The sequence below is a fragment of the Galleria mellonella genome, unplaced genomic scaffold (genome assembly GCF_026898425.1).
Source record: "Galleria mellonella isolate WM207_F2 unplaced genomic scaffold, CSIRO_AGI_GalMel_v1 utg424, whole genome shotgun sequence".
Taxonomy (NCBI): Eukaryota; Metazoa; Arthropoda; class Insecta; order Lepidoptera; family Pyralidae; genus Galleria; species Galleria mellonella.
In genome coordinates this window covers 706972-724045 of record NW_026442097.1, presented here as the reverse complement: position 1 = coordinate 724045, position 17074 = coordinate 706972, and the positions used below count along the sequence as shown (strand labels likewise).

The 17074-nt window shown below is 33.8% G+C and overlaps 2 protein-coding genes across 2 annotated transcripts in view; one reads left to right on the top strand and one right to left on the bottom strand.

The window, feature by feature from the left end:
- The window catches only part of LOC113515688 (uncharacterized), a 58036-nt gene extending 52112 nt beyond the window's left edge, over positions 1 to 5924 (bottom strand). Inside the window, exon 1 of the mRNA XM_052898249.1 lies at positions 5670 to 5924. The gene's annotated coding sequence lies outside the window, so the exon portion shown is untranslated. The remainder of the gene's footprint in view (positions 1 to 5669) is intronic.
- Positions 5925 to 6429: 505 nt separating this feature from the next.
- Positions 6430 to 16868, top strand: LOC113515698 (uncharacterized). The gene is made up of 6 exons (XM_026899973.3): positions 6430 to 6881; positions 12619 to 13225; positions 14185 to 14282; positions 14904 to 15044; positions 15404 to 15571; positions 16580 to 16868. Exons 1-6 carry the CDS (start codon positions 6777 to 6779, stop codon positions 16784 to 16786), a joined length of 1326 nt encoding a protein of 441 aa, XP_026755774.2. The 5' UTR covers positions 6430 to 6776; the 3' UTR covers positions 16787 to 16868.
- Positions 16869 to 17074: the final 206 nt, after the last annotated feature.

The following is a 17074-nucleotide window of genomic DNA, read 5'->3' as shown; positions in this document are numbered from 1 at the left end:
GGATTAATCACCTAATTACCCTAATATCTGCGACTATGCTTGTAAAGGTTCCTACATATGCATGCTTTGTTGTGAATCTGGAAAAAACGAATGAGTTGTGGTACAGATGTAGGGCCTGTGGTGAATATGCACATGCCCAATGTTCAGGTAGTGATTCTGCCAAAGATTATGTTTGTGATTTTTGTATGAGGCGATAATTGTTTTTAATTACATATAATTGACTGTGATTTTGCATGTTCCTAAAGATAATATAATTATATTTTGAATGAGAATAAGTTTAGTTTATAAACACATATAGAAAATATATAATTATACAATATTTTGTTACATATTGTTATTGTGGTTACCATTACCCCGGTGGATCTTATTGCCCCTATTTCTGGCTCTAATTACCCCGTACTCTTGGCAATGGGAGCCAATGTTACTTTTTTTTCAAATTAGAATAATTTTAATTTTATGTATGTTTTTTTAAATTTTTATATTCACAAGATAAGCCTGATTAGTTAAATTATAATTAAAACAAAGAATTAAAATAAAAAGTGATTTATACAAAAAGTTATTTAAGTTTTAGCTTAAGTGGCGCCAATTCCCCCGTGCTCCCCTATATGACGGAGGAACATATTTTTTTTCAAAAACCGAAACCTACAAACCTATTGTTAACCGAAGAAAGCTTTCAAATTGATTGTATTTCTTTATATTTTTTACTATGACTACGTAAATTCAAAACCAATTTGGAAAATTCCTTTTCCACCTAAAAATATATTCACAGATTAAGTCCCGTAGAAATTTTATCAAAATCAGTGGTTCAGTTTTCAAATCGCCATAACTGGTTTTGCTACAAATGATGCTCGTTTTTTTTTTTTTGCGGAACAATTATTTAATGGGTACTTTGCAACTGGTAAACATATTTAAATTAAACAACATTAATGGGGTTACCTTGAGAGTTTAAGATTAATTTTATGTACGCAGCGAGTCGTACCCGGATGATATAACAGGTAGGCAGTTATCAAACATCAATAAAATCTGTTATGCCGTCTTATCACGGAAGCGCATGTACTAAAAAAGAAGCCAGTCAAGTGCGAGTCGGACTCGCGCAACGAGGGTTCCGTACAAAATCATCAAGTTAATTTTTATTTTTGAGAAATAACTACAAAATAACAAACGACAGTTTTCGGATTTTTTCCTTTACTTGTGCTACAGGACATTGCTTCTTGCCAAATTTCATGAATCCAGGTCAACAGGAAGTACCCTATAGGTTTTGATTCCCTTTGCGAATGTCAAAATATGCTATATAAATGCTACATAAACGGCCGTATCGTTTGATTGCGTCGATTTAGAAGCTTGATTTTTTCACTGCTTCAAGAGATTGCAGGCCTGAGTATATGATATTAATTACAACTTGATATCTCCACGCGTTTCTAAGTCTTGATAGACGGACGGACAATGAAGTGATCCTATAAGGGTTCCGTTTTTGTCCTTTGGCGGTACGGAACCCTAAAAACAATAATTGTTTACGTTCACTGTCATTCAAATTATTTTCTATAGTAATATTATAAACTGTTTTTTTTTTATAACACGTAAAAATCGGGCATACATACTCTTTTTTTCTTGTGGGTGTCTTAAGTGGTGACTAAGGGAACCTAATAGTCGAAGGAAGAACAACAATGCCTCTCTTAAAACATTGCAAAAGGCTTTTTTTTTAATGGACGATAATGGAATGGTAACCCCGCCTGCGCTATCGGTATACACCGGCGGGGCACCAGTGAGGGATGATAGGTAACAATGAAAGCAGGTATGTAGCCCATCGTGACGAATTCAACTAGAATTAACCACGATAGTTTCTAGGAGGAACCGCGTGGAGGTCGACCTGATAGAGTGTATTGCTAGTAATGGAGAAATTGGACCCCCTTACAAAATTCCTTTCCCCCTTCACAAAAGTTATTAGTTATAAAGCTAACATTGTTATTAACTTATTGTTGTTACTGTATGTTTTAGTGCAATAAAGAATATATATATATATATATATATATATATATATATATATATATATATATATATATATATATATATATATATATATATATATATAAAAGTCTAATTGCGGTTGCTAATCCGCCAAGCGTGGCAACTACAGGCATGACTCCTCTTACAGGGGAGGCTTAAGTTCAGCAATGGACAGTTAACGGCTGAAATGAAATGAATGATAAATTAAAAAGTTAATAAAAATATTTGCATGTTTGTTATAGAGTGATTACTCTTGAATAACGAAATATGTGTACAGTGGTACCATCTTAGTCTTTATATTTAGAAAGTGAGTTTTAAACACATTTATATTGAGAAAGTGAGTTTGTTTGTTACCTTATAGCGCCTAAACGGCAGAACCAATCACTATGAAATTTGGTACATACGTACTATATAGGATGGTGAAAGATATAGGATACTTTTTATTTTAAATAAAGAACATATTCCGGTCACATAACACCATAGTCTTCAAAAATGGCAACACTTGAAGGGTATCTTGGGTGACACAGTATACTCTGTTATGTTCAAATATTATACATGTCGGGGTAAACGGATTGTTAATAAGATTTAACAACCCTACTGCTAGCAATTTATCCTGCGGTTCCCCCTAGAAACCAGTGGTTAATTCGTGTTCAATTGATCACTACGGGCCAACTGACCTGCCTTCATTCTCACCTGTCATCCCTCACTGGTACCCCGCCAGTGTATACTGATATCACAGGCGGGGTTACCATTCCATTTTCACCCATAAAAAAGATACTGTAGATGTCTAGAAATGACGGTTACCAGTTTCCATCAGGTGGGCCGTCAGCTTGTTTGACATTTTAAGCTGCATAAAAAAACGTGCATAACGAAGGCAAAAGAGTCACTCTTGATAATAGAGGGCGCCACCTCCACACGTTTAGTAGCTAATTAATTATACAGTATCTCAAAACGCATGTTTAGTTTTGACCTACTTACTGTTGCATCAATATTTAAAGGACTTTAATTGAAACACTGATAACTTTACAAATATACGGTTAAACTGCTTTATTATTTAGGTTATTAATTTGTATTTTAAGCTATTAACAGTTTTAAAGCTGGCGATTAACCAGTTATTGAGACATAACAACTTAGCACTCTGAAAAGGCAACGCGTAAGAGTATCAACACAATAAATAGATAAATAGATACTCTTTATTTTTTCCTCCAAAAGATTACAATAGTAGACTTATTATAAATATAAACAATTACAAGAAATAATCACAGTGAGAAAACAATGGGCGACCTTATCGCTAAGAGCAATCTCTATCAGTACAACTCGATTATGTCCATGGTACTGCTCACGTCTATAGGCGACGGTTTCCATCAGGTGGGCCGTCAGCTTATTTGCCATTCTAAATAGCATAAAAAAATATTGAGTTAACATCTAGAGTACGGGGAGGAGGGGTTGTTAGCAATGTGTTCTAACAGCCCTACTACTAGCATAAGGTCGACCTCCACGTGGTTCCCCAGGAAACCATCGTGAACAATTCTTGTTGAATTCGGCACGATGGACTAACTGACCTGCTTCATCCTCACCTATCATCCTTCACGGGTGCCTCGTCGGTGTATACCGATAGCGCGGGTGGGGTTACCATTCCATTATCATCCATTAAAAAAAAAAAACTAGGGCTTAGAACACGATACTATTTATTTGGAAGCCATTTCAAGTGCTTCAAACGAAATGCTACTCTATCTATGGTCTCTTTTCATAGTACTTAATGAAATAAAAATAAACGATTATTCGACCCGACCATAGGACTGTCAACTGATGTTCAATATCATTAAATTAAAAATACATTAAAAAAAAATCATAAAGTGTATTCCTGTGATAATTGTAACATAAGAAAATAAAAATCAATTGAATGTTTCGATGTATCACACTCACTATCTCAACAAAACTTGGTTACCTTTTATCAAATTCTATTTAAAGAGAATGCACCTATCACAGACTTATTCTATCCGGATGCCTTTGTATTCATTCGCCCAAACCACTTTACTACCTGCATCTGCAGGTTAAAAATCAAATTACGATAAAAAAAAAAGCATAGACAAGTCTACACTGGAACAAAGAAAGGAGAACATTTAGTACAAAATATTTCCTTTGTCTGTATGGATAAAGAAAAAAAATACCACGTGATAAGAAGGTACAAAGCACAAGCAACCTCCTTTTAAAACGAACTGTGTTGGTTCTTCCACTTGTAAGCTAAAGGAAACGTTATACCTACCTGCTTATTTGACAGCAGATTTCGAAATTCCTTGTTCTTTGTTTAACAGTTAAAAAAAAATCTATTTTAACGACCTTATTGTCATTCTTTTTTTCTTCGATTAGTGTTTTTCGCAAAATATTTAAAACATCCTCAAGTCCTCCAAAAATTTGAAAGGCTAACTACTTTTTTTTCTCTAAAATAGTGATGTACCTATAGTTAATGACATTCTATCGACAGACAGTTAATAGGTCATAAAAGAACGGTAAATATAGGTTAGATTTCTATTTGGTAATTAGAAATTAATTACTATAGGTAGATAGATAAGTGTGTCTACACGATCATATAAATATTATAACATCCAACAAACAGTCTAAATGTGATTTTATATAGACATTTGTATGTTTGCTAATCAATCACGCTTAAATGGCTGATAGGATTGGAATGACATTTGTTACATGGCCAGTCTATATCCTAAGTTAAAACATGCTTACTTTATATACTAATTCATGCGGAAACAGCCGCGGAAAATAGCTAGTTCTGGATAACGACAAAATACAATAATTTACCCGTATATATCTACCTACAACTTAGTACGGCAAACAAGCTGACGGCACCTGATGGAAAGTGGTTACCGTCGCCTATAGACATGAACAGTATTATTGGCACGCACATTGGTTCGCATTACACCATTTTATGAAAACATCAACCCATCTATGTACTAATAGATACAAAAAGCGGAAACAATGGATTTACAAAAGCTGAATAATGTATGTCGACAGCTATGTAATTAAAAAAAAAAAAAGAAAAACTATACTCAACACTAAATTAATAGGTATTTATTTTGCAATAAAAAAAAAAAAACAAATTCATTGCCGTTCAATCACCAGTAAGTATCGTAAATACCTAGTTTCCTGAAACGGTACCAAGTGACAAAGCGCATCACTACGTCCGTAGGGCTCATGAACCCACGGATAGACCTGTACAACCCGTTATTTCATAAAAAGTAAAAATGGCGAAACCTGTTTTTGGCCCATTGCTTGCCTTTCGAAAGCACAATCTCTAGATGTACCTACAGACATCAGCTGATTTTTATTTTCAAACTGTGCAAACAAATTACGTTTTACCACATAACACTAGTAATGTAACTGCTATTCAAATCACGAGTTTAAAACCGGTTCTTTTTTAGCGAAATCTTATAATAAATAACATAATAAGTAATTATCATTAATTAATATCTAGAGATTGAATCATAAATTTGGTGATACGTACAACCCTAATTTATAAAATCACTCGTGTAACCATAGACAAATTGTCTATACCAATGATGAGAAGGAATAGATGTACACGGATAAAAACGTATTCGTGGTGAAATCTAAACATATGGTAGCCACAGCACGACTAACAAAGAAAGACATACCTTAATTTAGTAGCGCAAACAGATTCCGTCCGACTCCACTTTATAACACCTACGCTATAAAATTACACTCCGATAATCGTGTCTTTTTCTCTTTAAATACATTATTACACTGTTTACTGCAAGTCCGGACACGCAAATGCTGTCCAAATGTGGTTTTTAATACTTTAAAATCCCGATTTCGCACAGGTCGAGCGAGCGTCATTCGCTCACTCCAGTCTCGTCCAAAACTAAATGCACAGAACTAAAATGTCTGTCAATTGTCAGCTGGGCAAAGTACGTTCTCATTGGTAAATCGATGCAAAGGGTACTAAAATTAGTTCTATCTCTTTCTAACATCAACTGGCGTCTCTTTCGTCAAAGGACGACCTTGATTGATAATTTAGTAGTTAAACGTAATATTTCTAAGATATTTTCATAGAAATTAACTTTATACTAGCTATATAATATTTTTATTTTAATTTATCCGTATAAAGTTATAGGATCTTTCCATTTTAGGTCATAAGAAAAATAAAGTGAGTATGTTTGTCAACATTGTCCATGTGTGTATTCGATAATACTTCGCCTTGATTGGGCGACGCACAGCTGTTTTTGACACGGTGTTCGATACTGTTTTACCACACTTTAAATACTATTAATACTAGTCAATTTAAGTCGTAACGCACTGTATTACGAGTCACAGTTATAGCAAAACAAAATTATACGCAACAGTTATGATTTTCCATCAAATAACACTAGATGGCGGTAAAATTACGACGTCAACAAATAGATTTGATATTAATACAGTTTTAAAAATTTTATTTTTAACAAATAAATACGATCTTATATTTTACTGATGTAGAAATTAAGAATACTTTTGATAGTTTTTGTAACATTATAAAAAGAGTAAGTTTTGACTAGGAAGTAGATCCAGCTTGAATTTGATTATAAATGGTTACTATGACAACGCCTTGTTTTGGTTTCCCTATAATCCAACTAAATTAAAAATCTGAACATATTGTGACGAAATGGAGGTCACAAGAACAAATTCAACTAGTCCAAGTAATACTAAACGTCATTTAATTAATAATTTTCATTGCCGCACAGCGTTTTACAATAAATATAAATAAAATGGATTCTTTAGATTTATTGGCAAGAGAGAATGAATTCAAGAAATTAAATAAGCAACTGGAGAAAAAAACCGAAAGTTTAATGAAGGAAATAGAACAAGTTATGGTGAGTTTAACAACTTTTTACTATACGACACTTTCACATTTTTACCTTATATTTCAAAGTATTTCTTTATAATTCGTGCTTAAAAGGAAAAAAGTTTGCTAATAACTAAAGGAAAAATAAGTCCTTATCTAGTCTTGTTAGTTGTTATTGTGATCACTTGTTAATCACCAACTGGGTTTTTCCATATCTGCTAAGAACCTACGACTATTTTTAATAAAATAATAAATATGAAAGTGCCTTTGTTTACTTGTTAGCACTTGGCACCTAACGGATTAACTTATTCATTATGAAATTTAGTATGCACATATTATATGGGAAGGAAAACACATAGGCTAATTCATTTTGACAAAATCATTAGAAAAAGCTGTAAATATAATGATATAAGATTTATTTGTAAAAAAAATTCAAAATTCAAAAATCATTTATTCATGTAGGACATTTTAACGTAATATATAACATAATAAGAACGTCAAATTTTTACATATAATTTTATTTTTTTCCCTACCGTCCAGTTCGGTATATAGATCCAATTGAGAAGAACTGGCAAGAAACTCAATTGCATTACTTTTTTTTTTAAAGCCAGTTTATTTACAATGTATATTTATATAGGTGTCTATGTCTAACATTAAATAAAAATTCAGTGCATGAACAACTATTGCCATGCACACTCGTCATTCAAGTAATCGTTTAGTGAGTAATAGGCTTTGCTCAGTAAATATGATTTAACAGATGTTTTGAATTTATTTAAGGGTAATTCCAACATATCCTTTGGTATCTTATTGTAAATTTTTATACCTATTCCCATAAAAGACCTATTAACTTTTTCTAAACGATACTTGGGGACAGCAAGTTTGTCTTTAAATCTAGTATTAATATTATGAATATTGCTGTTTTTTGGAAATAAGTCAAGATTTTTATGAACATATAGGATATTTGAATATATAAATTGAGAAGCAACGGTGAGAATATTTGCCTCTTTGAATTTCTCTCTTAATGAGTCACGACTCTTCATACAGTAGATCGCTCGAACGGCACGTTTTTGTAATATGAATATATTCTTAATATCTGCCGCTTTTCCCCATAGTAATATTCCATAAGAGAGTAAACTATGAAAATAACTAAAATAGACTAATCTAGCAGTATCAGTATCAGTGTACTGTCTAACTTTACGCACGGCAAAAGCTGCTGAACTTAGTTTCGCTGCAAGGCTTTGAATTTGTGCACCCCATTGTGTTTTATTATCTAGTGTGATTCCTAGAAAGACAGTAGATTCTATAAATTCGAGAGATTCGTCATTTAATTTAATATTGCAATTAGTATTGAAACTTTTAGATAGAGAGAAATTAACACATTTTGTTTTTTTAGCGTTTAACATAAGATTGTTAGTTGTAAACCAGTGCAGGAGACGCCGCAAAGCACTATTTACATCGTCATAATTATTAGTCATTCTATTAACTTTAAAAATCAATGAAGTATCGTCTGCAAACAATACTATGCCGCATCTATCCTGCATGGCATATGGGAGATCATTAATGTAAACTAGGAATAAAAATGGACCGAGAATAGATCCTTGAGGTACACCCATTTGCACAAGTGACCCGTCAGACGTAGCGTTGCTAATCTTCACTTTCTGTATTCTATCAGATAGATAAGATTTTATTAAATTTAAAGCATTGTCTTTGACGCCATAAAAAGCAAGTTTTTTTAGCAATGTATTATGATCAACGCAATCAAAAGCCTTAGAAAGGTCACAAAAAACACCTATCACATCCATTTTAGTTTCCCATGCAGCAAATACGTGTCTAAGCAACTCTGCACCTGCGTCTGTAGTTGAACGACCTTTGGAAAAACCGAATTGACTATTGTGGATTAAATTATTTAAATTGAAATAACTGACAAGTTGCATAAGGATTATTTTTTCAAAAATTTTACTGAGTGCTGGGAGTATGGATATAGGTCTATAATTTATTGGGTCACTCCTATCTCCAGATTTAAAAAGCGGTATGATTTTACTAATTTTCATTATGTTAGGAAATTTACCTTCATCTATACATTTATTGAAAATAAAAGCAAGAGAGGGCGCAATAATTTCCATTATACTATCCAGTATTTTAACAGATATACCCCATAGATCCTCTGTTTTTTTATTATTAAGCTGTTTGAATATTTTCATTATTTCTACTGATGATGTATGTCTAAAGTTAAATACAGCTGATGACTTGCTAACATTGTCTGTTAGTAAAGTTTCAGCAGCAGACGGGGAAGATTTTACAGCCTGTGTCGTAATTAATGGAATATTAGTAAAATAAGATTCGAATGTATGCGCGACCTCTGTGTCGGAATTTACCAATTTGTTATTAATATTTAAAGCTATTTTGCTATTTTGAAAATTAACTTTTCCAGTTTCGCTATTTATTACTTTCCAAGTGGCTTTTATTTTATCTTTAGATTTAGTTATTATTTTACCTAAATAGAGAGACTTAGCTGTATGACAAACCTTTTTAAATATTTTCGAATAAGATTTTACATGTTCATGAAATAAGGGATCGGATATATAGCTTCGTTTTTCGTAAAGTTCGTAAAGATTAGCCCTAGACTTATAAATACCAAACGTGGCCCAGTCACAAAACTTTGATTTTACACTAGTTGAAAATGTTTTTGTTTTAAATTCACTGCTAGCTTCATGTTCAATTAAATTAAAAATATGTTCACATACAATGTCCGGGTCATATTGAGGTACTATGACACTAGATATTTTATGTTCAATTTTATTTTTAAAACGTGCCAAATTCTTTTGTGTTATTTGTCTGCATGTAATTGTTTGAGTCCCTTTGGATCCCTTAGTTTCAATTATAACTTTTTGTCCGTAATGATCAGATCCAAGACAGTCGAAATTCATTTTCACCTTTACTTCACAATTACAAAAAACATTATCTATACAAGTGGCAGAATTTCCTGCGACCCTAGTGGGTTCTAAAAAAAGATTGTGCAAATTAAATGATTTAAATAAGTTAATCAATCTTAAGCTTATTGAGCATTCCGATAATAAATCAACATTAAAATCGCCACATACAAATAATGTTTTATTCCTCCGTGCGACTCGTCTCAATGCTTCCTCCATAGCCAGTTCAAAAGAATCAAAACAAGCCGATGGCGGACGATAAACGCAAATTATTATACAAGTAACTAATTCTACGCAAGATAGTTCAATTGTTTGCTCAATAGAAATATTTACAATGTCTTGACGGTTTTTATATTCTACATCATTTTTTAAAATAATAATTGACCCGCCATGAATGGCATTGTTCCTAGCAAAAAAACTAGCAATATTATAATGTACAAAAGGACAAATTATTTCATATTGTTTAAGCCAATGTTCTGTCAGACATAACACCCGTACATTGTTAGATTCTAAGAAAAGACTTAATTCTAATTCTTTGCTGGAGAAGCCACGAATATTTTGATGAATAATGACCATATCCTGTGGCTTAACCAATGTCGTAGATGTTAGTTTAAATTAACACATGTCACATTATTAGTATAATTACTAATATTACTAATTAAACCCGTTATACTACTTATAATGGGATCATAAATGTTATACGCTAGTAAACTAGCAATAGTCTTTTTTTGTTTTTTAGAAAGATAAAAATTACCTCCCGTCATATAATAATTTGTAACAAATTTGTTACTTTCAAAATAAAATATATCATTACAATGATATGTCATCGAATAAATTAAATTATTTATACTATAAATGAACTTATTCTGTTCATTAGTCAGGGATTGAGAGTAGGGAAATGCGCATAATAATATTTTACCTATACCAAACTCCACTATATTATATAATGATTTTATTAAATTAACTATATCAGATTTACGCATATGCAAACAATTCCCTAACGCTATTACTAGGGTTGTGTGAATATCATATTTTTCATTTACTATATTTTTTATAATCTTATATATACCTGATCCCGGAAAACAATTATTTATTACTTGTTGCGAGAGGCAGTTCGATAATAAACTACCTAAATCCTTGCCAAATTCATCTGAATAAACAATTGTTCTCCTGATGGCTTCATGTACAGTGCTGCATTTATTTACTTTTGTACTGTTTCGTGTGGGTAAACATGAAACGTCTGGCTCCGTGACGGATGAGATATCAATGTTCAACTGTTTTTGGTGGGACGGTTGGATATAGTTATCAGACTCTGGTGAATTACAGTGACATCTATCCGTAAGAGAAACAAACCGCTCCATGTTGTAGTTACCTAATTTTATTAAATTATCCAACTGATCAGAATATTCATGTATTTCATTCTTAGCTGATTCGTATTTCAAAGATAAATTGGACAACGAGTTCTCTAATAGTTTAATTTTTTGTGATAATTCATCTATTTCTAAATCTTTGTTATATATTTTTTCTTTACAATTATTTAATTCTATTGATAAGTCAATTTTTTGCTTCCTAGTAATAATTGATTTTAAACACTTTTTATGACTTTTCACTAAATTTTCTGATTTTCGAATAAATTTATTTAATTTTATATATTTTTTTAACTTCTTACTACTATTAATAGGTACTTTATTAGGACTATAGGAGCTTGGTGTATTTGTCAAATCTATGGTCACAAGGGGCAGAGCAGATGTTTGATCACTAGTAGTATTTAACATTTCTGTATACAGATCCATGGTCTCGTTATAACTACTCAACCGCCTGTGATCCAACAAAGATTTATTTTGTGATTGAACTTCCTCAAGGTGCCGCTCTAGATGAGTGATTTTCTGCAATGCTGACTCATATGTGTCTCTGCACAGATCATATTTATTTACAATTTCTTGAAGTTTTTCTTTTTCGATATGTAGAACTTCAAAGTCTGTACTGATCTTCACTAGGTCATTCTTCAGAGCCACATATTTATCAGACATCAACTTAATTTCAATCTCACTTTCATCTCGTTCCTGTAATAAGGCCTTATTTAATTCATTGGATTTTTTTAACTCTAAGAGTGTCACCTTGAGCTTAGCATCAAGATCACATGCTCTGCGGGACATCATTTTTAATTATTATGTTAAATATCTACGAAACAAGACAACAATGAATATTATTCAATAGAAGAAATACAGTGTTGAAAGTGCGCTATTTCCCTTCAATAAAATAATACAATAAATAATTTAATAATAAATAAATATGTAAAAACATAACTATAGTTTCTTAAGTTTACAATACTAATATTGATATTATGATTTTAAATGGGTACAATAGTTGTGGTTTTAGAACTGGACTCCCAAATAGGTTAATGTAATAACTTTTGTTAAGGAGCTACAGCCCCAAACTCCCTTTAGTAAGAGGAAAAGGGATTGTTAGTAATGGAGACTAAGAATCCCATTGCTAGCAATATGAGTATATTGCTAGCAATGGGATTCTTAGTCAACCTCCTTACGGTTCCCCCTATAAACTGTCATGGTTAATTCCTGATGAATTCATCGTGATGGGCTAACTGGCCTGTTTTCATTCTCATCGACCATCCTTCACTGGTGCTCCGGCAGTGTATCCCGTTAGCGCAGACGGGGTTACCATACCATTTTTACTCATAAAAATCCCTTTAGTATTATGAGGGAATTAATATTGATAGAAAGTAACTATAACAAGGTTGTATAAATAATTTGACAATTAAAAACATCTAAATTATTACTGTAAATGTGGTAAATATTTAAATTATATTATTTTCAGCAAAAACAAGATTTCTTCACTGAATTCTCTCATAATTTATCACTTAATACAAATGTTAATCATCCAAGGAAACATTGTTGTGATGTAAAAAAACAACCAGAAACCTCTAGCACTCCGGTAAAGCCTGCATTGAGAAAACAATATTCAAACTCAACTAAGAATACAAACTTACAATTTGATAGTGCCAAAATGGAAAATATGAAAGACAAATCTGATACAGACTGTACCCAGTCTACAAATAATTGTAAGAATTGTGCAAATAATTCTAAGAACTGTACAAATGATTGTAAGAACTGTACAAGTGATTGTAAGAAGTGTGCAAATAATTGCAAAAACTATACAAATGATTGTAAGTACAGTGCAAATAACTGTAAGAACTGTACAAATGATTGTAAGAACTGTACAAATAATTGTAATGATTATACAACGAATGACTTGGACTGTACATCTGACATGAGCTGTACACTTTATTGTACAAATCACACGAAAATAACTTGTGATTGTTATTCTGTGACTGAGTCTAAAAAACATGATGGTATGGAGTTTTTACATGCTTTTGTATCAGTTAATGTTCAAGAGAAGGTTTTGCCGCCGTCTTTTTTAAAAGGTAACTATAATAGAATTAAATACCAGAGGGAGACTTGATACAAAAGTCAACTTTATGTCATTTTTTTTAATGGTGAAAACAGAATGAACCCTGCCTGTGCTATCGGTATATGCTGGTGGTATACCATTGAAAGATGATAGATGAGGATCAAAACTGGTCAGTTGATCCATCATGACGAATTCCACAACTGTTAACCATGATGCTTTCCAGAGGGTACTATGTGGATGTCGACCTAATATTGTATATTACTGATCATGATGCTGTTAGACCAATTACTAACAATACCTTTCCTCCTATCTGTATGGGTACTTTTGTCCCACTCATGATTTCTGCTGTTCAACAGATGTGTTTGTTGTACTATATATATATATATATATATATATATATATATATATATATATATATATATATATATATATATATATATATATATATATATATATATATATATATATATATATATATATATATATATATATATATATATATATATATATATATATATATATATATTGTAGTTACAATATCTATATACATATTGGCTCAATAACGAATATATTAACTATCAGTTACTCGACAATCTTTCTTACTCAATCATCTTTACCAGAGGGAGACTTTGTACAAAAGTCGATTGCTTGGGTACCTCTGTCCCATTCGCGTTTCAACCGTAAAGCAGTTGTGTTTGCATGGCTGTGTTTCGGTTTGAAGGGTGGGATATGGCGTGAGTTTACTGGGTACAGAGGAATAACACCTGAGCCCTCAGGAATGGCAACGCATGGGGGGTATCATGGGCGAAACAGTATACTCTGTTATGTCCATGGTACTGCTCATGTCTATAGACGACGGTTACCACTTTCCATCAGGTGGGCCGTCAGCTTGTTTGCCATTCTAAGTTGTATAAAACAAAATCTAACCATTTGATTAAATGTTTTAATTAATCATTTGTATGTTTATTTCAGAAAAAGTAACCATTGAGTCTATCTGCAAATTCTTGTCATCCAAAATTAAACTAATGCAGGAACAAATGGATAAATTACAGGCTGCTTTAGATAAGAAGGTAATTTATTTTAATTATATATCTCATTAACCAAAATAAAATGGTAGACTTAACGCTAGTAGCATTCTCTACCAGTCACCCTTTGGGATGGGGGGAAAAGGGATTGTTAGTAATGGACACTGAGAATCCCATTGCTAGCAATATATCCAACCAGGTCGACCTCGTGGTTCTCCCTGGAAACTATCATGATTAATTCCTGATGAATTCATCACGATGGGCTAACTGACCTGTTTTCATTCTCATCTATCACCCTTCACTGGTGTCTCAGCCAGCGTATCCCGTTAGCACAGGCGGGGTTACCATACCATTTTCACCCATCAAAAAAAAACTATAGTTTCCAGGGCGGACCACACGGAGGTCGACCTGATAGGGCATTAGACTTAGTATAACACACTGTATACATTATAACCTAACTAACAGGATATATTGCTAGCAATGGAGTTGTTAAATCTCTATTAACAATCCCTTATCCCCCAAAAGTAAAGTGTTATCCCTCCGTAATGTATAATTTCACAGCCATATCCCACCCTTCAAACGAAAACAGAGATGCTTCACGACAGAAATACGAATTTTAAATGGTTTTTCTTTAAGGGCACTAAATATTTTTTTTATTGCTTCCAGGCAGCACAGTGTAAAGTCCACTTGACAATGCAAGCGGAGTTGGAGGGCGAGCGTATGTCGCTGCTGAACAACGCTCAGAACTGCCGGACGGCCGCTGACACTGCCAGAGCCAAGTGTACCGCTTTGGAGAACAAACTTAATGTATGTATGTGGTCCCGGCATAGAATAGGCTACCCCTTTTTCTGATTTTTTTTTTTACAACTTAGAATGGCAAACAAGCTTTTACTTGAATGACAAACGTGCATGGTGTTAGTCGATCATGCACGGGCTTTTAACGACCATGTAACTTTAGACATAGTACATTTAAATAAATACACATAATGTTGACAGAGATATAAAAGAGTGACTGTTGAGTCTCTCGCGGTCTCCTCTCAACAGATAACAACTTTACGAACCATGCGCATTCGTAAAGGAATGACGATTTAAAACGTGCTTGTAAACAAGTCTATTTGAAGAGAGATGACTTGAATTTAATTACTTAATTTTTAATTTCACTTCAGGAAAAGGACAGACTGTACAAAGAACAGAGAAGCGAAGCAGACAAACTACTATCGGAAGTGAAGCGATTGCGAAGCAAGAATGTTAACATCGAAGCGAAGTGTTCCTCGCAGGAAGAGGCAATTGAAAATCTGAAACAACAGTTGGAAATTGTGAAACGGGGTGAAAAGGTGACAAAATAAATAGATAAATATATATTCTCTACTTGATCCTGTGGTCCCGGCATAGAATAGGCCATCCCTTCCTTTCCCGTGGGTGTCGTAAGAACCGACTAAGGGACGGCGAGGGATGGGCAAACAGCGTCCCTCTTGAAACGTCTCTAAAGCCAGACTGCGGTTGCCAACGCCTGCCAAGCGTGACAACTACAGGCAGAACTCACCTTATGGTGGAGGCCTATATTAAGCAGTGGACGGTTATTTTTTTTAGTTGACAACCGTGAAGAAACCTTAATATACCCTTTTTGAAGAACCCCATGCTGTAGTCTGTAGGGAAAACCTCGGCAGGGAGCTCATTCCACAGCCTGAGCGTTCGCGGGGGAACATTCCTTCGAAACTGCACTGTACGTGACCGTTTAAGTTCAAGTGTGTGAGGATGAACTCCCTGTCGATGGCGAGCACTGCGATGATAGAAAGTGGCTGTGGACATCATATATACTTATAATAAATCTGTAGAGAGGTCAATTCTGTACATTAAATATATTTCCAAAATAACTATCAGGCGGTGATTAGTGATCGATACTGATGCCAAAAAAATGTAATCAGTAAAATTTTTGTCTCTCTGTCTGTATGTTCGTTATAGAAACAAAAACTACTCGACGGATTTTAACGAATCTCGGTACAATTATTCTTCATACTCCTGGGCAGGTTATAGTATACTTTTCATCACGCTACGGTCAATAGGAGCAGAGCAGTGAAGGGAAATGTTAAAAATGTCCATCCGTGCGACGCCGGGACGGGCCGCTAGTCTCAAATAATTCCTCAGTACACAATCCGTTATACAAGCGGTAGAACACACAGAGGGAAGCAAAATCTTGTCTTAGACTTAGTTCTAGTTAAAAAACTTTACTATCGGTCCATTTTTTGTGAAAACAAATAAAAACTGGACCGCCAGATGGCGGTAGGGAGGAAAAGAACGTTTACTAAAACAGTATATATATGTAAATGGTTGTTTTGTTCTAGGAATTTCGCGATTCGTCCCGTACTTTGTCCGCATCGCACCAAAACGCCATCTGTCGGCTCGAGGAGCGAGTTAAAACGCTAACAGCATGCATAGACAAACAAGCCGCGCTGATAGACAATCTGCGTCGCCAAAATGCCATCTTGATGACAGAGGGCGCTGTGAAAGCTTTAGAGAGGGAATATTGTAATTTTCTAACTCAAGATTAGTCTACCAGAGGGAGACTTTGGACTGTATTTTTTTGCTCTAGTATAGCCCTGGTTTTCCTATGAATAAATAAATAAATAAATAGTCGTTTGCTTGGATACCTCTGTCCCACTAGTGTTTCTGCTGGGAAGTAGCTTTTTTTAATGGATGATAATGGAATGCTAACCCCGCCTGCGCTATCGGTATACACCGGCGGGGCACCAGTGTGGGATGATAGGTGAGGATGAAAAGGCAGGTCAGTTAGCCCATCGTGACGAATTCAAAAATAAATCAATTACAATCGCGTGGAG

Bases quoted from the DNA above. Each gene is read 5' to 3' on its own strand.
- LOC113515698 (XM_026899973.3), top strand. From the start codon at position 6,777: ATGGATTCTTTAGATTTATTGGCAAGAGAGAATGAATTCAAGAAATTA. The intron at 6,882-12,618 runs GTGAGTTTAACA...TATTATTTTCAG, and splicing joins AGGAAATAGAACAAGTTATG to CAAAAACAAGATTTCTTCAC. The intron at 15,045-15,403 runs GTATGTATGTGG...ATTTCACTTCAG, and splicing joins CTTTGGAGAACAAACTTAAT to GAAAAGGACAGACTGTACAA.